This window comes from Xenopus laevis, chromosome 6S (assembly GCF_017654675.1).
Source record: "Xenopus laevis strain J_2021 chromosome 6S, Xenopus_laevis_v10.1, whole genome shotgun sequence".
NCBI classification, from domain to species: domain Eukaryota; kingdom Metazoa; phylum Chordata; class Amphibia; order Anura; family Pipidae; genus Xenopus; species Xenopus laevis.
The window spans coordinates 98,618,498-98,641,598 of record NC_054382.1 but is presented as its reverse complement, the minus strand read 5'-3'; the positions used below and the strand labels follow the sequence as shown (position 1 = coordinate 98,641,598).

General features: G+C 40.5%; 1 protein-coding gene across 3 annotated transcripts in view; it reads right to left on the bottom strand.

Annotated features, from left to right (window-relative positions):
• The window catches only part of mapre2.S (microtubule associated protein RP/EB family member 2 S homeolog), a 93,560-nt gene that overhangs the window by 11,786 nt on the left and 58,673 nt on the right, over positions 1 to 23,101 (bottom strand). For 2 of the 3 annotated variants that reach the window (XM_018268550.2, NM_001085729.1), the window contains 2 exon segments: positions 15,116 to 15,243; positions 1,123 to 1,268 (listed from right to left, as the gene is read on the bottom strand). In XM_018268550.2, coding sequence (XP_018124039.1) covers positions 1,123 to 1,268; positions 15,116 to 15,236 — 267 coding nt within the window. In that variant the 5' untranslated portion in view covers positions 15,237 to 15,243. 3 annotated transcript variants of the gene reach the window in all.

Here is a 23,101-nt window from a genome sequence, read left to right as displayed (position 1 = left end):
TAATAAAGCAAGCGGGAAGCTTGAGCTGCGAGTAGGGCTGTAATGAGTGCAAGCCACTTTCACCCAGGAAAGCTGCAAACCCCAGTGAAAAAAGAGAAGGGTGAATGGGATGGTGGTAACTTCGGAACTGTGCTGTAATACCTCTGGCACATTCTGGTGTTCCTATGAGGGTATTTCTTCCCTTCTGCCTGTCCCTGCTAATCTCTAATATACAGTTTACATTTAGAATGGGAGCACTGCACTTGTTTAATGTGATAATTCAACCGCACACCTTTAGTTCACTTCCACTGCACTGGTGGTGTTGGCCCTCCATTGACCCTGCCGGGTCCCTTAGCAACAGCAAACGTTTTGAAACGGATCCACACACACACAATTGTTTGCAGTTACCCCTTTTATTTTTCTACCAACAGTATCAACATTTTGGGGGGGGGTCAATGCAACTACACTACACTATACAGGTATGGGACCTGTTATACAGGTTTGGGACCTGGGGGCTTCCACAGAACCGGACTGGGCCAGTGGGACATCAGGAAAAAACTCGGTGGGCTCCAGCCCTTGTCGGCCCAGACCTGCTCTAAAAAGCCCCCCCCGCCTGATCGCATAAAGAGTTGCGCGTAAAGCAGGGGAGGGGGATTTGCGGCTGGGAGGGGGGCCCTTGCAGCTGGGGAGAGGGGTCCTTGAGGTGCGGGGGCCTGATGTGGAACAGCCCCGTGGGGCCCAGAACCCCCCAGTCCAACCCTCGGATCATTCCATAATTTGGATCTTCATGTCTTAAATCTACTAGAAAATCATGTAAATATTAAATAAACCCAATAAGTTGGTTTTGCTTCCAATAAGGATTAAAAACAGTATAATTAGTTTAGATCAAGTACAAGGTATTGATTAATTAATTATTACAGAGCAAAAATATTATTTTTTGAAACTCGGATTATTTGATTACAATCGAGTCTACGGGAGACGGCCTTTCCGTAATTTGAACCTTTCTGGATAACGGGTTTTCGGAAAACAGATCCCATGCCTTTATATGTTTTGTTGTCAGGTAAAGCCAGAACCCCATCCCACACATAAGTATAAATGCTAAATAGGAGCAGAGCAGTGCTTTGGTTAGGGTTAAACTCATACCTTATCAACATTCATTCTTTTAAAAGATGCTTGCAGCAGTTTGAAGTTGTGAATGTATTCATGCTCCAGCTTGGCTTGAAACTTGACCTTCTTTAGACTAATGCAGCCAGGGAACAGCATATCCATAAACTGGCAATAGGCCGCACCTGGAAATAGAAAGAAGACAGATCAGATCAGAGAAAAGAGAAAGGAGCAGGATCTGGCTCTTATCACTAAATTGTTGCACATAATACCTTTTTGTCTTTGTAAATGGAAGAATTACGAGATTCTTAGGCAAAGATGCCCAGTTTGTAGTTCATTAACATCAACCTAAAGTGAGGTTTAACTGATGAAAGGCAAATACCTGGATGTCATAGGATAACTAGGAAAAACTAGACTTCTTTGATGAGAAAATAAATGTACATGTCTCCAGGAACAAAAGATTATTAGTAAGCAGTTTAAGGCTCCTTGAAGTAAGAACAGGACTAATTCCATAATAGCAATGACTAATAACCTCACATTAGGGATCTGCTGTGTCATGTTTTGTTATGTAAACAGTGTCACACTACTTCCCACTGACAGTATTGCAGCAAGCAATGTTTTTTTTTATCTAAACACTCAATGCTTCATCGTATTCATCCACCTTGAAAGGACCAAACATGGAGTAGCTTAATTTTTCCTGTTTGTCTTGTTCATCTCAAGAAATCACAAAAACCATAGATTTTTCATAATTAAATTAACAGACAAAAAGTGTGTGCAGCACAAGACATATTCATTGCACTCAACAAGGGTGTATATTGGCCCTTAAAAGGAGAAGGAAAGGCTAAAACTAAGTAAGCTTTATTAGAAAGGTCTATATAAATACACCAGTAAACCCTCAAAGTAATGCTGCTCTGAGTCCTCTGTCAAAAGAAACACCTCATTTCTTTCCTTCTATTGTGTACACATGGGCTTCTCTATCAGACTTCCTGTTTTCAGCATAAACCTCCAGGGCAGGGCTTGAGCATGCTCAGTTTGCTCCTCTCTCCCTCTCCCAGAGCGATGAGTGAGCACGGAGAGACTTAGGCCGGAAGTGATGTCACACCCAGCTAATATGGCACCTGCTATCCTAAACAAACAGAGACAGCTTCTAGAGCTGTTTACTCAGGTATGATAAAGTATTCTGCAGAATAAATATAGTGTTATATCTTGCACTAATGTGGCTAATCTATTGACAATAAAATTCTTCGGTAGCTTTCCTTCTCCTTTAAGGAACAAAGGAATAGTGTGTCTAATATTGCAATTAATTGTGTGTAATGTTGAGCTGGTCAGGCGTGGTGCATGCTCAGACATAAATTCCTCCAAACAGTTCACCTCTGCACATAGACACAGGCTGATTTTTAGAGAAGTGTAGTGCTGCCCCCTAGTATGGGGGGAGGGGGGACTAACAAATTGTCACCCTCCAGTACCCTAGTTACACAGCGTGTTGGCTCTGAATGCTCTCTGCAGCTCTGTATAACTGCATTGACAGACATAGCTTTGAGTGCAACTACACAGAGCAGAGAGCCACCCAAAAATGTCAGCTTTAGCATTTTGCAGGTGGAGAGAAGCAGAGCCAATACACTGTGTGACCAGGGCCTTAGCATAATGTCCTTCCACTGATGTTTCCCCACTGAATCCCGGATTTTTAAAGGTTGTGCATGGGACTGTCAGAGAGGTCTTGCACATTCTGTAATAACATTACAGAGCTGCTTAACCCTTGTCATTAAAGGGGACCCGTCACCCAAAAAAATAATTCCAAATCCTATTTTATCACGTCAGTCAAGCAAAATTAACTTTAATTACACTGTATAAATTATTTGAATCTTGTTTCCTTTGGTCTGGGAATCCATCATTATAGCAAGCAGGAAACAGCCATATTGTGGACACTGTTATTAAGGCAAGCCTTGCATCATCTCAGAATCTTGTTTGTGCATGGGGAACCTGATGTCCATCCCCATGCCCTGGCTACACAATTAAACAGTGAAGAGAACGGGGGAATATGTGGAGAGCAGTGACATGTAGGAAGTGCTGAATGGAAAGTGAAAGTAACTGTCTGCCCTGCCTCTATGCCTAAGACATAGAGGAGGGGCAGGGAAATATTTGATTGGCAGCTGAGATTTTTAAATGTGTTTTACAACAGCTATGAATGCTTTAATAAAAAATAGAATTTGAATTAATAGTATACAGATTTTTATGTCTGGGTGACAGGTCCACTAACACAGTAAATATTACAGTCCTGTTCTTACTGAATGATTCCGTTTAATGACTCATTATATGCAGATAGGAGGGACAGCAATGCAAATTATATTCATTATGCTGGGTTTTACTAGCAACCAGCTCATTCCTCTTCATGATTCAATGTTATATTTAAAAGAGAGACTGGGGCCACACAGTTGTTTAGTGGTTAGTATTGCTGCCCTGCATGATGGGGTCCTCTATTTGATTCCATTGACTAGAGCTGTGTGCAAGTCTTTATGATCTCCAATTGCATGTATGTTTCCTTCTTGGTGTTCCACTTTCCTCTCACAGGGGGTGATTTTTGTGTTTGGGGAGGCTAATTAAAAATACAGTGCCTACTTCATATATTCATAACACAGTGGGATAAATATAGCACCAATTCCATACACAGTTTACCAGATCATGTGACAAATTAGAGCCACATTTAATTTTAATGCACCCAGTGCATTCAGTGCAGCCTGGCAGGCAGCATTTATCAGAAAAATCCTTGCTCTGACGAGGTAGAGTAGCTTTAGTAGCTGTAGTTTTTATTTGGAAAAGTAGTGCTATGGCATGCCTCCTAACTGTCCCGTTTTTTACATGACAATCCTGATTTTGACAGCTCAACCTGCAGTCCTGAATTTCTCTTGCACTGAACATGAACAGCCAGAAAAAGATATGTTTCTAACTTAATTGGCTTTTGGCAGAAAGCCCAAAACTTAGATACTTTTGTAACAATTTAATATAAGCAAATAAGCAATTGTAACAATTTAAGATAAGCAAGTCTCTTGAGGAAACTGTGACTCACAGCTTAAAAGGCAATTCACCTTCATTAGCAAAACTGTAATAACACATAAAAACCACAGAAATGTGTTCAGACTTTCATAACCTGCCAAGTGTTAATGTAAAATGAACATGGTAATTAGTGGCCACAAAAATGGCCGTGATCATGCAATGTGTGCGGCAAATCTTTTTGTCCCTCTTTTTTTTCCCAAAATGTTGGGAGGTATGTTATGGGTACCATAATTGTTGCCACTGCATTCTGGTAGTAGCAGAATTCTGTTGCATATCATAGGATCCTACCCCACTCCTACAATTTAACCCTAACCTCTCTCTCATTATTTCTAAATAACATGTTTATTTATGATTTATAAAATCGCTTTACATTTAATAATCAACATATTATAAACAGTTCACAAAACATAAAACAAAACAAAAATAACCATAAATCCCACAAACCCTCCCATACACTCTCCAGCCAGCAGAGTCCATCCCTCTGTCCTTTGGCAACTTTATACCAAATAAAATGAAAGTCCTGTTTCTGTCCATATGGCCTCACCACCATCACCAACCCAAACATACATCCCAGAAAAGTCTTTTCAAGGTCCAATCCATTCCTACATAGGGTCAAATCTATGCAGGTAGGTTATTTTGCCAGGTACATATTGGGAAAGCTATTTTTAACACATCCATTGTATGACGGAAGGAAAACCAAAGAAAGTGAACAAAATCCTGGCTGCAGCTTCAGTCTGTCATAGGCCATAAACAAGTCTGGAGACAGAGCAGCAATATGAAACTTTAGAATTGGTTCCTACAACTATCTGTATGGCCTTAGGGTCAGCACAACTGCACTATAATTGGTCTCTTTCCTTTGAGTTCCATTCACTTTTATATTTTATATACATATTATACATGTATATTACCTTTTATGCAGGAACATTATGAGAGATCTGTTTATTCTGCAGCCCAGTGCACAAGATATTTTTAGTTTCCCTTTAATGCACAGAACATCATGTTTTGTCATTTCTATTCAGAATGAAAGTTAAAGAAAATACCAAGCAAACTGTATAAGCACTATACAAATACACACAATTATGACAGAATCAGTACATTTGCTACATTACTATGTAAGAGCAGCATGTGTGATGTCAGCCTATATGACAGTTCCACTGTATAAAAAGGGATTGTTCTCCACAAAGCTATGGGAACTCTGTGAATCATATTTTCCTTCCCTTTTAATGGGACATTCCAAAAGGCTGAGATCCATCTAGTGCAGTGCTTATACATCACACCAAACTACATAACGTTAGGCTGATCTGCTCTGTATGTAGCTTAAGATACTTGTACAATGAAAAACACCATCTGTCACCTCTTTCTGGGAAGAAAGAAAAGGCCCCACTCATTTGAAAGACTCTCCTTATTGCTGTCAATTCTACAGTTAATATCTGCATTTTCAACATATTCAAATATATGTTCCCTTAACAAGGAAGAAACTAGGGATGCACTGAATACCAAGCAAATCGTAATCCTAATTTGCATATGCAAATTAGGGGTGGGAAGGGGAAAACATTTTTTACTTCCTTGTTTTGTGACAAAAAGTCAGCAATTTCCATCCCGCCTCTAATTTGCATATGCAAATTAGGATACGGATTCGGTCAGCCAGACAGAAGGATTCGGCTGAATCTGAATTCTGCTGAAAAAGGCAGAATCCCGAACCGAATCCTGGATTCGGTGCATCCCTAGAAGAAACCGGTTCATCAGCTGTCAATCATATGCCACCCTCAGATGGGCAGTCTGAGCTCTGAGCTGAGCTTGCATTAAGAAGCTTCAGTTGCCATGTGGCTACATGCATGGTCAGTGGTTTCTGCCATACTACACCATATAGCAGTTTAATGGTTTGGTGGTCACCCCCATAACAGTATAGGCATTATGAGAAATTCCAAGTGGGCTCTGAAAGTACATACACTGTGTTGGAGGAAGAGGCCCTCTATTGAACCAGTAGAAACACTGGACATGGATTAAGCCTAAACTGCTAGGTATAATAGCTGAGATAGGGTGAGTCTCTGCAAGACCAAGACCATGCTTAGTGTGGTCTGGCCTACTGTTGGGAGTCTTAAATTATTAAAACAGCTAAAGTCAAATAATATCTGCCAGAAGCTGATACAGCAAGACTGATTAATAATGAGAATATGCAGACTGCACTGGGTCCTGTGTTGTCATGTAATGTAATGTGGATTTTTATTGTTTTTGTATTGTTTAATACAAACTTTCTCCAGAACCAGTGGCTGCAGCAAAATAATCCTCCAAATAGAAACCTAGTTTATCTGTTTAAATCGGTCTCCATGATCTTTGTCCCTGCAGCTGGAGTTGGAAACAGAGGATGTAAAGGCAAAAATAAAATCCCATTTTTACTTTATTAGCTGAAAACGAAACCTATCCCCAATAAAAATCTGTATAGGTTTTATAAGAAACCTGACTGTCTGCAGTGAAATTCCCCCTTTATTTACTTTCTCTAAATGCTGCGGATATGAAGCTCTACACGGTCCACCAGTTGATCTACAGGGAAACAAACATAGCTGATCGAATTCTGGGAAGTAAGGTGGGGAGGGCTTCCCCCTGCTGTTCAAAGTATGATCCTTTCCCTGCAGAACAGTTAGGGACCGTCTGAAGTTTCCTATCCACAGCAGTCAGAGCAAGTAAATGAAGAGGGAATTTCACTGCATACAGTCAGGTTTCTTGGCTGAAATTTTTTAATTAAAGTATATTGGAGACAGGTTTCTTTTTCATTAAACAAAGTAAAAATGGGATTTTATTTTTTTGCCTTTACATTCCCTTTAATGACAATATTATCACCCTCTAGTAATTTTATTTTTTGTAGTCCATTGTTATGCTGTAAGCCAAGGGTAATCAATGAGAGATTTACTTTCAGTGATGTTATCCCATCGTTACAGAACTGTAAGGATTCTCTTAGAGATTTATGGAAAACTTATGAGAAAATATTACATACAGTATAAAGAATCTTTGATTTTACATACACTTAAGTTTTGCAATATTTCCACCTATTAATAATGCATTTCGATAAATGTTTTTTTCAAATTTTTATCTTAAACTTATGTCCTTTTTTTTACGACTGTCTGTAATATGCAAAGGTTATTTTTAGTAAAATTAAAGGAACAGTAACACCAAAACAATTAAAGTGTATTAAAGTTATATTAATATCATGTATTGTTGCTCTGCACTGGTAAAACTGATCTGTTTGCTTCAGAAACTCTACTATAGTTCATATAAACAAGCTGCTGTGTAGCAATGGCGCAAATTGAAAAAAGGCTATATGGCATAGGACTAATAGTGGATAATCGATAACACCATTATGTTCTACAGAGCTTATCTGCTATCTGCTGTGTAACCTGAGCTTTTTCTCTTTTGAATGGCTGCTTCCATTGTTGCACAACAGCTTGTTTATATGAACTATAGTAGTGTTTCTGAAGCAAACACAACAGTTTTACCAGTGCAGGGCCACAGTACATTATATTTGTACTTTAAAACACTTTAATTTTTTGATGCTACGGTTCCTTCAAGAGTTTTCAATTACTAACCAGGTGAATTTAATAAACAATAATAAACAAATGAGGAGACTAGTCAGCCAGCAATTAATCTCCTCAAGTGCAACTCTGTGCTGCCTGTGTTTTCCAGAGCTGGTTAAGACGTTAGCCACTGGTGAAGTATTTGGTGGAGGCTAGTCACATCTGCGCTTGAGGAGATTAATTGTGGTGCGACTAGTCTCCTCGTTTGTCATTGCCCATAATGTAAAAGAATATTACAAATACACAGATGAGCTCTTAGTAATGGATTATTTTCATGATCTCAATTCCATGACATTAGTTCTCACATAAATATAGCAATGGAGCTTTACAAGTACAACATTTATTTTACACCAACCTTACCACCATTTTTTTTCCTTTTTGACATACCCCTTAAATACAGCCCTATAAGGTGGATCACATGATGTGCAAGGGATGCAAGTTGTTAGTCTGTTTGCAGTTTCCATAGCAACAGGGATGTAACCATTTCCCATTAATACGTAGTGAGGCAGTAAAGATCTGTATTGCCTTCATGTCACAATGTAAAATTTATATCTGGATTCATTTCTAAATTGCTGGGGCTTTTCATCATAATTTATACATCCCAGTGAAGAATTTTCCATGAAACTACCCAGAAGAGACTTGGTACAAAACAAGCTGATGACTACTGTAATACCTTTCCCCTTATGTGTGAGCCTATGGAAATAAAGTGAACATTATTGATGTATCACATGAGAATATTTGGACATACCAGCTCTCATGGCTGCTTGGGGGGCATCTGTGACCTCTCAACAATCCCAAGCCCCTGTGCTGTCACTCAATGTGTGTTTAAAGGAGAAGGAAAGGATAAAATTAAGCTTTATCAGAAAGCTCTATATGAATATATAAATACACCAGTAGTCCCTCAAAGCAATGCTGCTCTGAGTCCTCTGTCAAAAGAAACACCACATTTCTGTCCTTCTATTGTGTACACATGGGCTTCTGTAGGAGACTTCCTGTTTTCAGCATAAACCTCCATGACTAGGGCTTGAGCATGCTCAGTTTGCTCCTCTCTCCCTCCCTTTTCCCTCATCCCTCCTCCCCTCTCTGCTGTAATCTGAGCCCAGAGCTATGAGGGAGCAGGGAGAGACTCAGGCAGGAAGTGATGTCACACCAAGCTAATATGACAGCTGCTATCCTAAACAAACAGAGAGAGCTTCTATGGTAAAGCATTCTGCAGAATACAAATAGTCTTATAATTTACACTATTGTGGCTAATCTATTGGCAATAAACTGAACACCTTTAAAGGTGTTTTTCAACACCTTCCAGAAGACTGAAGACTTGTAGGGAAATGACAGGCGTGTTTTATTACCACTTCAACTTTGGTGAGAAAAACTAAGGCATCTGTCATGCATGATCTAGTGCTCAACAGAACACAAATTTCTCTTACACAGAAATATTTCGCTGAGGCCTGTGACATCCCTTGCATGACTGCAGAACTCCAATTCAAGTCTTCTCTGACTCTGCCTCACCCTAGTTAGCATACAGCAAAGATGACACATTGTTAATGAGCTGGTCTTGCAAGTTTTTTTAAGGCTTTATTTTTGGATACTGCTTCTTACAACTTGACTTTCTGATGGCAGCAACAACAGAACTAATGTAAAACAAAGAAGATAAAAATTAAAAGAGGAGGAAAGATGAAAAATGGGGGGAAGTGAGACAGAGAGGAATTGGGGTACACTCTGTTCAGTCTAACATTGCGTTAGATAGAAGCAAACTCACCTTACAAGGTTCATTCATTCATCCCATAGAAGTGGAAACCCTTGAACCAGTAGTTACTGTAGTGTCCTCTCACTGAAATCTATACTTTATTTACTAATCAAACAAATACACTGCTACGAAAACATTATTCTACTTTTCAGTGAATTGTGATTTTAAAGAGTGCATTGAAAAGTGAAGTGGGGGCTGCAGATGAATAATAAACAGCAAGGTTAGCAGATCAGTAACCTTCAGCACCGTGAAATAGGCTTCCTCTCACTGGGATCATTATTAACATTTACTCAGGCATGGTGCAGCACAAAGGCATGAAGTCTCACACTGGGTTATTAATGCAAAACAACTGTGCAGATCATGCCAAATTCCAAAGTCACAATGTGGCCCGTTACGCAAATTGCAAGGACTCCTGTCTGTATTACTGTATTGTGTGATGAAGGATTGGGGTTGAAATAAATGTGATCTTTTGCAGCTAAACACAATTATTAACATGTATTTATATAGCGCCAACATATTGCGTAGCACTGTAAAGTAAATGTGATTATACAACTAAATCACATGAATTATATACATAGAACATATGGAGTTACATACATCACAATCAATACAGGTACAAAAGGTGAGGAAAGGCCCTATGCATAGGCATACACTCTAAAGGGAGGGGAGTAATACACAAGGTGTGGGAGTGGGTAAGATCGAATTAAGTGGGTGAGAAATGTGGTAATGTATGTGGTGTTGCGTTTGGTAGTTAAGCAGAGTGAGGGTAGGCTTCTCGGAAGAAGTGCGTTTTAAGAGATTTCTTGAAAGCAGAAAGGTTGGGAGAAAGTCGGACAGACCGTGGGAGAGCGTTCCAGAGGAGGGGTGCAGCCCTTGCAAAGTCTTGAATGCGAGCATGTGAGGAGGTAATGAGAGAAGAGTTGAGTAGCAGGTCAGTAGAGGAGCGTAGTAAGCGGTTGGGTGAGTATATAGAGATGAGTTCAGAGATGTAGGGTGGGGCAGAGTTATGAAGTGCTTTGAAAGTCAGTGTCATTAATTTGAATTTGATTCTGAAAGCTAACGGAAGCCAGTGCAGGGATTGACAGAATGGCGAGGCAGAGGAGGAGCGGTTGCTGAAGTATATGAGCCTCGCAGCAGTGTTCATTATGGACTGGAGAGGTGACAGTCTCTGGAGGGCAAGGCCAATTAAAAGAGAGTTACAGTAGTCTAGACGTGATATGATGAGAGAGTGAATGAGAATTTTGGCAGCATCTTGGGTGATAAATGATCATATTTTGGATATGTTCCTTAGGTGAAAGTGACATGATTTAATAAGTGACTGGATATGAGGAGTGAATGACAGAGCAGAATTTAGGATAACCCCAAGGCACCGGGCCTGGGGAGAGGGGGTGATAGTGGAATTGTTAACTATGATGGATACTTCCAGGATGTCACTTGTGTTAGTTGGAGGAAAGAGAACCATTTCAGTTTTAGAGAGGTTCAATTTAAGGTAGCGTTGCGACATCCAGGCAGAGATAGCGGACAGGCAGGAGGAGACGCAAGTTAGGAGTTCTGGGTTGAGATCAGGAGATGAGAGATAGCTCTGAGTATCGTCAGCATAGAAGTGGTAGTGGAAACCATACGAGTTGGTTAATTTGCCGAGGGAGGAAGTATAGAGGGAGAATAGTAATGGTCCCAGGACAGAGCCTTGAGGAACTCCAACAGAAAGAGGTAGGGGAGAAGATGATACTCCATTGTAGGAGACACTGAAGGAACGATTGGTGATGTAAGAAGAGAACCAGGACAGGGCTGTGTCACGAAGGCCAAGCGAATGGAGGGACTGGAGGAGGAGAGCGTGATCTACAGTGTCAAATGCGGCTGAGAGATCAAGCAGTATTAGTAGTGAGAAATGATTGTTGGCTTTAGCGGTTAAAAGGTCATAAGTTAGTCGAGTCAGGGCAGTTTCTGTGGAGTGTTGTGGCTTAAAACCAGATTGTAGGGGGTCCAGCAGGTTATTGTCAGAGAGGAATGAGGTTAGTCGGTTGTAGACTAGGTGCTCAAGTAGTTTAGAGATGAAAGGTAGCAGAGACATAGGTCGGAGGTTGTCAAGATTGGAGGGATCAAGAGAGGGTTTTTTTAGAATGGGGGTGACAAGAGCATGTTTTAGTTGAGAAGGAAACAGTCCAGTTGAGAGTGAAAGATTAAATAGGTGAGTTAAGGCTTTGATTAGACAAGGATTGGTATTGCGGAGAAGTTTTGAGGGAATTGGATCAAGCGGGCAGGTGGTAAGGTGAGAAGAGACCAAAAGCTTTGAGACTTCCTCATCAGTAACGGGTGAAGGAGCACAGGAGAGACTGGGGAGTGTGGAGGGAGGGTGGGTGGTGGAAGTCTAGGGGGTTGAGTAGTGTAATGTCCCTTCTGATAGTGTCGATTTTGTTTTTGAAGTGCTCAGCAATATCTTGGGCAGAGACGGATGTGCATGGAGGGGGTGGAGAAGGGGAAAGGAGAGTGTTAAAGGTGGAGAAAAGTTGTGCTGGTTTTTTCGAAAGGGAGTTAATGAGTGAAGTAAAGTATGTTTGTTTGGCTTGGAAGAGGCTGGTGTTATAGGAGCTCAGGGCAGATTTGTAGCTCCAAAACGGGATTTGCGCCAGCGACGCTCAATGTCTTTGGAGCGCTTTTGTATCAGCAGTATGCCAAGGTTGAAGTGGTCTGGGTCTAGAACGTTTAGTTTTTATAGAAGCAAGCTCATTAAGGGCAGTGGTGAGTTAGTAAAATTGGTGGTTGAACAGAGTCTGGTAAATATGAGATCCAGAGCATTACCATTACAATGACAGCAGCACAACAAAATATACATCTGCCAAAATACCTTTAAAACTAAAAAAAAATAATTGCCTGTGCATAAGGAATTCAACATATATAAAGTGCACGAGAAGGTGTTCCCACCACACACTATGGTCCTGAGTTAACACCAGCAATCGAATACCTCCTAATACACACCCAATCTACTAGAAAACTTGGCAACTTTTGGTAAGTTCTGCTGCTTTTTGGTCCAGACTTCAGGACTGTCTACCCTAAATCCAGACAACTGGGTGCTATGCAGTCTGAAGTTACAGTGGTTATTGCACAAAGAGCGTTCTGTCTGCTACTGCCTTCCAGTGGAAAACATAGAACAGAATTACAGTAGTCTGCTACAAGGTGTGTTTCTGATTACCATTGCCGGCAATCACTGGCAGAATGTCCAACGTATTGCTAAATTGCCCGAAGTTTCCTCTGGAGGCAATTTTGGACGATTAAGCTATAAGTTGGAAATACTGCCAGTGATGTTAATTACTGGCAATGGAGAGGCATTTTCTAGAGATTTGTCACCCGCAGCTGCCTCAAAAAAAAATCGCAGGAGACAAATCTTTCCCTCTGCCACTACCCTAACTGCCTTAGCAAAGCATGGACCTACCACCAATCCTAATCTCTGGACAGAGAATATTTATTTACAGTCCAAACCCACCAAACCTGGCGAGTATTTGGGAGGTGACACACGTTTCGAAGCGCCCTGAGTGCCATCCTGCCGGCAATTTACATTCTATCTGGCAGGAAAGATTTTCAGGGAGATTAATCGCCCGAAGAAGAGGAGATTTGTCTCAGAATCTTAGCTTGTGTCACTACCAGACACACAGAGCAACTGGTAGCAGCTACTTATCACAGCTACAAAATAGACGATAGCGATAACTGGCTTGGCTAAGATACTACATGTGTTTTAGCAAAGGCAATTCACACTATTGTCTATGGCAGGGTATTTTGTAGCCACAAAAGTAGCTGCTACTTGTAGCTCCAGAGCTAAAAGTAGCAGCCAATAATCACTATTGTCTTTTTTGTAGCTGTGACAAGTAGCTGCTACTAGTAGCTCTGTGTGTCTTCACCCTTAGGGCTATTCCACACGGGGAGATAGCGACGCGTTTGCGGTCGCGGCGACAAAGCGCCGCGACAGTCGCCGCGACCGGCGCAGGCGACAGTTTTGTATGGGCGCCTATGTAAAAACGCCTGTGCTAACCACACGAGGCGATGCGCTTTTCAACAGTCGCCTGAAAATGCCTCGCCAGGCTTTTTCAGGCGACTGTTGAAAAGCGCATCGCCTCGTGTGGTTAGCACAGGCGTTTTTACATAGGCGCCCATACAAAACTGTCGCCTGCGCCGGTCGCGGCGACTGTCGCGGCGCTTTGTCGCCGCGACCGCAAACGCGTCGCTATCTCCCCGTGTGGACTAGCCCTTAGGTAAGTGGTCACATAATACATGGGGCTAAGTTTTTAGTGGAGAACAAAAAGCATATATATGTTGCTGTTTAGGGCAGGGGCAGATTCGGGGAGATTTAGTCGCCTGGTGACTAATCGCCTCTTCTGCGGGGTGACAACCTCCCCAAACTGCCTTCCCCCTCCCTTCCACCTGCTAAAATGAAAAATCTGCGCCAATGCACTCGCGGCACTTCGATTTCCGAAGTCGCCCAAAGTTTCCTCATGAGGCAACTTCGGAAATCGAAGCGACACGAGTGCCATTACGCTGGCGTTTTGTCATTATAGCAGGCGGAAGGCAGGGGGAAGGCAGTTCGGGGAGATTGTCACCCCGCAGAAGAGGCGATTAGTCGCCAGGCGACTAAATCTCCCCGAATCTGCCCATGTGCCCCTGCCCTTAGGGTCAAGGCACATGGGTAGCTTCAGGGAGATTAGTCAACCGGTGACAAATAGGCGACTTAAAGAGGGACTAAAATAGCCCCGCATAGCAAGCTGAAATTTTTTACCACGCAGATTTAATGATCAGCTTTTTAACATGTCCATTTTACATAATTTGGCATGTTATGAAAGTTTGAACACATTTTTGGGAGTTTTAGGGCTAGTCCACACGGGGAGATAGCCCTGCGTTTGCGGTCGCGGCGACAAAGCGCCGCGCCAGTCGCCGCGACCGGCGCAGGCGACAGTTTTGTATGGGCGCCTATGTAAAAACGCCTGTGCTAACCACACGAGGCGATGCGCTTTTCAACAGTCGCCTGAAAAAGCCTGGCGACCGCAAACGCAAGGCTATCTCCCCGTGTGGAATAGCCCTTAGGGCCATGTTTAATGTGTTATAACAGTTTTGCTAATGGAGGTGAAATTGCCCTTTGACCTGTGAATCTCAGTTCTCCCAAGAGACTTGCTTATTTTAAATAGTTATAATTGTATCTTTGCTTATCCTTAATTGTTAGAAATATACAGCTGTTCGGTGTTCTAGGCCAAAACCAAAAAAGTCTCTTATTTTAATTACGTTTCAGATACTTTGTATCTTTTTCTAGGCCAGAAGATCAAAGAGAAACTGGACATTTCAGTAAGAAACCCAAGACTGCAGGTTGAGCTGTCAAGATCAGGACTGTCCCAAAAAACGGGACAGTTGGGAGGTATGAAAGGGCAAAAGCATGTTCTTTACACAGGCAAGATAATGTTAGTCTAATGGAAACCCATCTTTCAAGCACACAGATATTTTCTAAGTGGTAGGCAAAGGTAAAAGAGAATCCATGTGAACAGCATTTAATGGGCATTGACAGTACAAAAGATTTGCATTAAATAGGCATGTTGCAATCTAGAACATATTACTCATGTGTGACTAACACTTCCCATCTGTGTCACTATACTCAATAAACAGAAAGCCACAACAGTTACAAACATACCTGAAGAGAGCTGCTCAACCTTTATGTAGTTTAAGCACACAATGTCATTGACCCAAGCAATGATGTCATGTCTGCTCATAGTCTCCTGGGTTATCGATGTTGAATACACGTTGACCGCCATTCCCCAACTGCAAAGAAAAACGTCACATTAAACAAAATATCTATAACATATATAATACATATACAGTAGAAGAGACATACAAAACTGTATTAAACTAGATAGACTAGTTTATATGCAATATGAAATACTTAGAGATAAATTGTTGTTAACCATAAGTTAAAAGAATGGTATAAAATATGTTCATCAGACTTAACCTATCCGATATTTTTCTGAGTGTTCTCTATGAGGAGCAAACAAGTGTGGGGGATTCTAGGAGGAGTGTTGAAAACACACTACTCTTATTGCCTTAGCACAGTTTCCAGTGAAAGTGGACTATATACAGTAGCTCAATGCTCCTTGCCTCCTCTCATCTTCTAAAGTGGTGGTGAAAAAGCTGTATGTTGTTATCAACCAGGGTGGTTTAAAAACAATGAATAGAAGCATAAAAAGCATTATGTACATTCTGAACTATTACCTAATGATGATTTTTTTTTCATTGAAGGAGTACAGAATGTCACGCTTTATACATTTTTAGAGTAAGAGAGATAATTCACACATAAGGCCAGGTTCAATTCAGAGAGAAAAAAGTTAATCACGTGAAAAGTCAAGGGAGACATTCAATCTGAGACAAACTTATCTCACTGTTTATCATGTGAAAACTCCAATGAAGGCAATGGGAAAAACTGTGACTGAATTTGGAGAAACGTTTTTCTCGTCCATGAGTTTTCACATGATAAACTATGAAATAACTTTTTCTGACTAAATTGAATCCGGCCCATAATTCTACATCTGGGAAAATAAAAAAACATCATTCTACATTTTAAATTGAAAAAAAACCCCTACATTTCACCCAGAAGGAACACTCGCTATGTGCTTTTGGCACAGTGCAGAGACTTTTAAATCACTCATAAATGTTACCGTTATATATATATATATATATATATATATATAATGACAAATTCCACAGAGCAATCCCTGCTCCAGTGGAGTTTACACTATAAGATCCTGGAGGAAACCCACACAAGCACAGGGACAGCGAACACAATTGTAGGTACTAGTATTCAAATAATCTAGCCCGTATCAGCAAAAGAATTATTTCTGATGACTTGACTCCAGACATTGTTATTGTTCCATTTATAGCACTGTGTACAATAATTTAGTATTTCCTGCCAGAAGCTGAATAACAGCAGTCCCTGCATGTATTACAGAAATAGGTTATTAGTGGCCCATAGGAGACAACTTAATGGCTTATGGATTTAAAGGGAAATACTAGAAGAAAATAGGGCATACATTTAACTGTTCTTTGATGCCTATTTAGCATATCAAAGAAAAGAATACATTGTTAAAGGAACCCAATTGTTAATTTGCTCGCGAAGTGGACCTACTCTAGCACTACTTCGCACCCTTACGGCAGACAAAGTTGCGCTCTGGCAAAGGGACGTATCTACGCTAATTCACTAACTTGCCGATTTTCGTGAACGTTACCTCTTGCGCCAGACTTTACTTCGCCACCTCAGACCAGGTGAAGTGCAATAGAGTAGATAGGACTTCAATAAAAAAAATGTGAAATTTTTTCTAAGTCCCAAAAAACGCTGGCGTCTTTTACTTTTTTAGGGTGATAGGCTGAAAAAGATTGTACATTTTTTTTTAGGGTACCCTCCTTCCCCCCTACATTTGATAACATATGGCACCTAAACTATCAGGCAGCTGTTATCTTGTGTTAGGGAGCTGTTATCTGGTTACCTTCCCATTGTTCTTTTGTTTGGCTGCTGGGGGGAAAGGGAGGGGGTGATATCACTCCCACTTGCAGTACAGCAGTAAAGAGTGACTGAAGTTTATCAGAGTACAAGTCACATGACTTAGGGAAGCTGGGAAACTGACAATATGTCTAGCCCCATGTAAGATTTCAAAATTAAATTTAAAAAAATCTGCTCTTTTGAGAAACAGATTTCAGTGCAGAATTCTGTTCGAGCAGCACTATTAACTGATGTGTTTTGAAAAAAAAAAATTCCCATGACGGTATCCCTTTAATATGACTTGACTGAGCAATTTTATATGGCTATACCCTGCAGTTGTTATATCCCTGTGTTTATTAAATGATTCTGATACAGGTCCAGTACAATGACAATAATGCAAATCCTGGCCCTTATTCTATTCCATTTCCTCTTACTGCTAAAAAGAAGTGAAAGTTGCTATTTAAAACCCAGCAAGATTGTAATATGTTCAGGGACAGAGGAAATGCCATTTTTAGCTCTTGGTTCCCTTGGTGTGAATGAGCCACGTGTGACAGGCTTAGGTGCACCTGACTGGGAACAAAGTGTCCCTGGCAAGCTGGTTTTCAGATGTTGGCAGCCGTAGGAATTGGCCCAAAAACAGGTTGGCCAGTGACAGCTGGAAATGATCAGCAAGTAATAATTCATGCTGATTATAAGTGAGCAGCACAACAGCAGCTGCTACTACTGTCTGTAGCTTGGAAGTAACCCACTGGCTAAAGCACTTGAATGCAAAACTGATAGTCAGCTATATTTGCATGGAAAGAGAACCACCGTATACAGTATATACCATAGCTCAAAGTCCCATTGTTGAAAAAAAGACGCGCTGAAAAGGTTACAATTCGCCAAAGAAAACATTGACTGGCCTAAAGAGAAATGGGGCAACATTATGTGGACTGATGAAAGCAAGATTGTTCTTTTTGGGTCTAGGGGCTGCAGACAGTTTTTCAAACGACCACCAAACACTGAATCAAGCCACAGTACAGTGTGAAGAAAGTAAAGCATGGTGGCACAAGCATCATGATATGGAGATGTTTCTCATACTATGTGTTAGGCCTATTTATCTCATACCAGGGTCATGGATCAGTTTCAATACATCAAAATATTTGAAAAGGTCATGTTTCCTTATACTAAAGAGGAAATGCCCTTGAAATGGGAGTTTCAACAAGGCAACAACCCCAAACACACCAGTAAATGAGCAACATCTTGGTTCCAGAACAATAAGATTGATGTTATAGAGTGGCCAGCCCGATCCCCGGACCTTAATCCAATAGAAAACTTGCGGGGTGACATAAAAAATGCTGTTTCTGAGGCAAAACCAAGAAATGCAGAAGAATTGTGGAGTGTAACAGGTGCCAGAAGTTGGTGGACTCCATGCAACACAGATGTGCAGCAGTTCTCAGAAACACTGATTATACAACTAAATATTAGTTCCGTTATTCAAAGGAAAGCAAAATCTTGAAACATGTTTCAGTTGATACAGTGAATGAGTTTGTAAATAAGAATGCAGACACTGCTATTTTTTGGAACAGCTTAATATTCCCTTTAAAGGAAAACTATACCCCCAAAAATGAACACTTAGGGGCAGATTTACATAGGGTCGAATATCGAGGGTTAATTAACCCTCGATATTCGACTGCCAAATGTAAATCCTTCGACTTCGAATATCGAAGTCGAAGGATTTACTGCAAATAGTTCGATCAAACGAAAAATCGAAAGATTAAATCCTTCGAATCGTTCGATTCGAAGGATTTTAATCCATCAATCTAACGATTTTTCTTTGACCTAAAAATTGTTACAAAGCCTATGGGGACCCTAACATTGCACCTCGGTAGGTTTTAGGTGGCGAAGTAGGGGGTCGAAGTTTTTTTTAAAGAGACAGTACTTCGATTATCAAATGGTCGAATATTCGAACAATTTTTAGTTCGAATCGTTCGATTCGAAGTCGTAGTCGAAGGTCGAAGTAGCCAATTCGATGGTCGAAGTAGCCAAAAAAACATTCGTAATTCAATGTTTTTTTTCCTCTATTCCTTCACTCGAGCTAAGTAAATCGGCCCCTTAGGCAACAGGGGGCGGCCCTTATTTTTTAAAATGGCAATTTTCTATTTATGATTACCCAATGGCACATACTACTAGAAAAGTATATTATTCTGAAAATGGTTTATTTACATGAAGCAGAGTTTTACATATGAGCTGTTTTATGCAATATCTTTTTATAGATGCCTACATTGTTTGGGGTGTATAGTTTTCCTTTATTTCACTTTCTATAAAGGAATAACACAAATGTGATAAAATTTTCTTCATGTTTTGGAATAGACGGTGCATTGTTCCCAATGCATTTGCATGTATGGAAATAAAAGTTATAAGGATTTTGAGCTCTATTTACTTTTTTTTAAACACACTGCTGTTATTCTGAACACAACTATACATAACCAACTTAGTAGGAATATGTTTACACACGTAACCCTCAAAGGTCCCCTTTTGCTGATGGCTGTTGAAAAGCCACAATTAAAGTATAGTTTTTAACACCAGCTGAAGTCTAGCTATCTGAACTCTACTACACAGGCAGGTTGGCTAATACCAAACATGTTTAATGGCTGTTCCATGCATAGAAGGACTATTCTTTCCTTTGTAGACAATGAATTTAAAGGGATTATTAAAATTTAAATTTACGTTTAGCATGGTGTAAAGAGTGATATTCTGAGATAATCTGCAATTGATTTCATTTTTTATCATGGGTTTTTTTTGTGATATTTAGCTTTTTATTCACCAGCTCTCCAGTTTGCAATCTCACAGTCCAAATTACCCTAGCAACTATGCACTTATTTGAATAAGAGACTGGGATATGAATAGAAAGATAAGTAATAGAAAGATGAATAATAATAAGCAGCAAGAACAATACATTTGTAACCTTAAAAAACATTTGTTTTTTAGATGGGGTCTGTGAAAAGTCAGAAGAAAAAGGCAAACAATTAAAAACTATCAAAATAAAAAATGAAGGCAAATTGGCATATGTCTTAGAATTAGTAATTCTATAACATACTAAGGGAAAAATGTAAAAAAATTCTCAAAGAGAACAAATTTGCGAATAAAAATTTGCATGTCACAATGCACTATTCATTAGGCTTCTATTGCATTGTGACTCTTAATTGCGCAATGTGAACCTTTAACTACTGCTTGAAGGAGGTGTAAACTTTTGGAGCAAACATAAAACTTTTTCATTAAAGGGATACTGTCATGGGAAAAAAAAAAATTTCCAAAATGAATCAGTTAATAGTGCTGCTCCAGCAGAATTCTGAACTGAAATCCATTTCTCAAAAGAGCAAACAGATTTTTTTTTATTCAATTTTGAAATCTGACATGGGGCTAGACATATTCTCAATTTCCCAGCTGCCCCAAGTCATGTGACTTGTGCTCTGATAAACTTCAATCACTCTTTACTGCTGTACTGCAAGTTGGAGTGATATCACCCCCTCCCTTTTCCGCCCAGCAGCCAAACAAAAGAACAATGGGAAGGTAACCAGATAGCAGCTCCCTAACACAAGATAACAGCTGCCTGGTAGATCTAAGAACAACACTCAATAGTAAAAACCCATTTCCCACTGAGACACATTCAGTTACATTGAGAAGGAAAAACAGCAGCCTGCCAGAAAGCATTTCTCTCCTAAAGTGCAGGCACAAGTCACATGACCAGGGGCAGCTGGCAAACTGACAAAATGTCTAGCCCCATGTCAGATTTCAAAATTGAATATAAAAAAATCTGTTTGCTCTTTTGAGAAATGGATTTCAGTGCAAAATTCTGCTGGAGTAGCACTATTAACTATTTTGAAAAAACATGTTTTCCGATGACAGTATCCCTTTAAGAAGTTTTATTACATACACTGCTCACTATCGCAAACTATAACATTTTCAATCGCTATCCTACTGTTATGCGAGGGGCTAAGTGTTCACAAAGGCAACATTTTTCACTTTGCAAACTTTTATTTGAATTGCGAACAATTATTTGCATTAGCGACCAATATTACATTCCCCCATAAAAGTTAAGGTGAATCATTCCTTTAACAATGACAGGAAAAATAGTACTAAAAAGTACTGCAAGCACAACTTTGCTGTGCCGGGAACAGGTAATACACTCATTTTCTGCATCATCCCTCCATTTACAATGAAAAGGAGCCCTGTACTGTCCACATACAGAACTTCTGCCAAAAAACCTGCGAGGAAGCACAGTGGGAGGAAGGAGCAGGTCTCAATGCCCATACAGCAAAATTCTTACAGAAACAATTACTCTGGTCTCAGCTAATACATCAGTGTGTATTCTTCAGATTGGGTTCATGTTAGTCCTATAGAGAATTCACATTTTCCGGCACAGCAGAAGCAGAAAACATGTTGCATATCCTACATGCAATAAATTAATTTCATCTGGTGTCAGAAATGAAGGACTCCTGCCAACAGTGCATTATTAAGGGGGCCCTGGGGCTCCTCAGACTTGGATAAAGAACATCACAGTGGTCTAGTTTAAGGAAGCCTTTACAAGATGACAGGATGCAACAGACCCTTGTGTATTGTAGAATGAAATTCTGCATCAAACACTGTTACTGAGCAAGAAGAGCCTATTTCAGCCTTATTTCCGCTTACTGCCAAACCAATAGATCTAGGTCATTTTCCCAGAATTAATCAGGGGAAATATTATTGGTGAGCAAACAGGTGTAATATGTTTCACAGAAGCAAACATCCCAAGTCTGGTCACTCTAGACTAGAAACTATTAGAGAAGAAAATCATTCATGTCATTATATATTGATTTTTCCAACTCTTGAAAAGGCAAGCTGGGGAAACATTTCCCAGTGAATGCAGAATCCTTTCCGAGAGAGTGTCTGGAATCATTAAAATGTGGGTGTGGCTCTGTGACAAGGCATTACACCCGTTATACATTCTCAATGCTGGGGTTCACCATTTAATAAGAATATACTATAGGTAATCTGTGTGCAATGCTGAATTCATACACATGTCGAGGAAAGTAAAATGACAACCATTACACTCAGTGTCGGACTGGCCCGGCGGGACACCGGGAAAAAACCCGGTGGGCCCCGAACCTCGTGGGCCCCCGCCGGGCCAGACCCCCGTACATATAGAAATTTTCGGAAAAAAAAAGTTTTCGCCGATGCGCATCGCCGCTCGCGCATGCGCACGAGAAGCGCCGATCGCGCATGCGCATGGCGGCGTTCCAGCGGCCGAATTCGGTGCGGCGCAGTAGGGGGCAGGGGCCCTGGACCAGCAGTCCCGGTGGGCCCCGGGCCCCCCAGTCCGACCCTGATTACACTGCTGGCCTGGCAAGATAGGGTGAAGAGCGAGCATTTCCTTGCAGCTTTCCTTAATGGTGACACTCAAGGTCATTGGGGCAGATTTACTAAAGAGTGAAGTGGTGGTCACAAGCGAAAAGAAATTCAATCGGCAGGGACATTGCATTTTAATAACAAGCGCAGACGACAATTCGCCATCGAAAGAGACCATCACTAGCGCAGTTTCTCGCCCTTTCACCAGGCGCATTTTCTCTCAGAGGAACGATGGTTACACCACACACTAAAGTGTGAATTTTCCGGAACATTACCTATTTCACCAAAGTTTCCTTTGCCAGCTTAGACCTGCCGAACTGATAATCTTATGTCAGTGATATCATATCCTGTATGCCGAAAAGTCATAGAAATTTTAAAAAACGCTGGCATTTTTTCATATTGTAAAGTGGGATTGTCTTTAAAAGTTGTAACTATATACCAATATTTGTTTTGACCTTTTTTTAACCATTTGAGGAGCATGCCCTATTTGTTTTAGGGTGGGCTCATGTCTAGAGCTTTAGAGGATCTCTTTTGTCTTTATTTTGCTTCCTTGAACATTTGTAATAATAAGTGGCCACTTCAAGCATTTGCACCAACATCTCTATAAAGTCATATATAAGACATATGAACCTATTGATAAATTAACCTATTCATATTCAAATTGACCTAAGCGTAAGTGTACTAACAAAGTTTCGCTAGACAGAAACGTTAGGGAAAGTTCACTATGAAATGCTCGCACTTATGATTTAACACTAGCGAAACTTCGGCAGTGATGCAATTTTG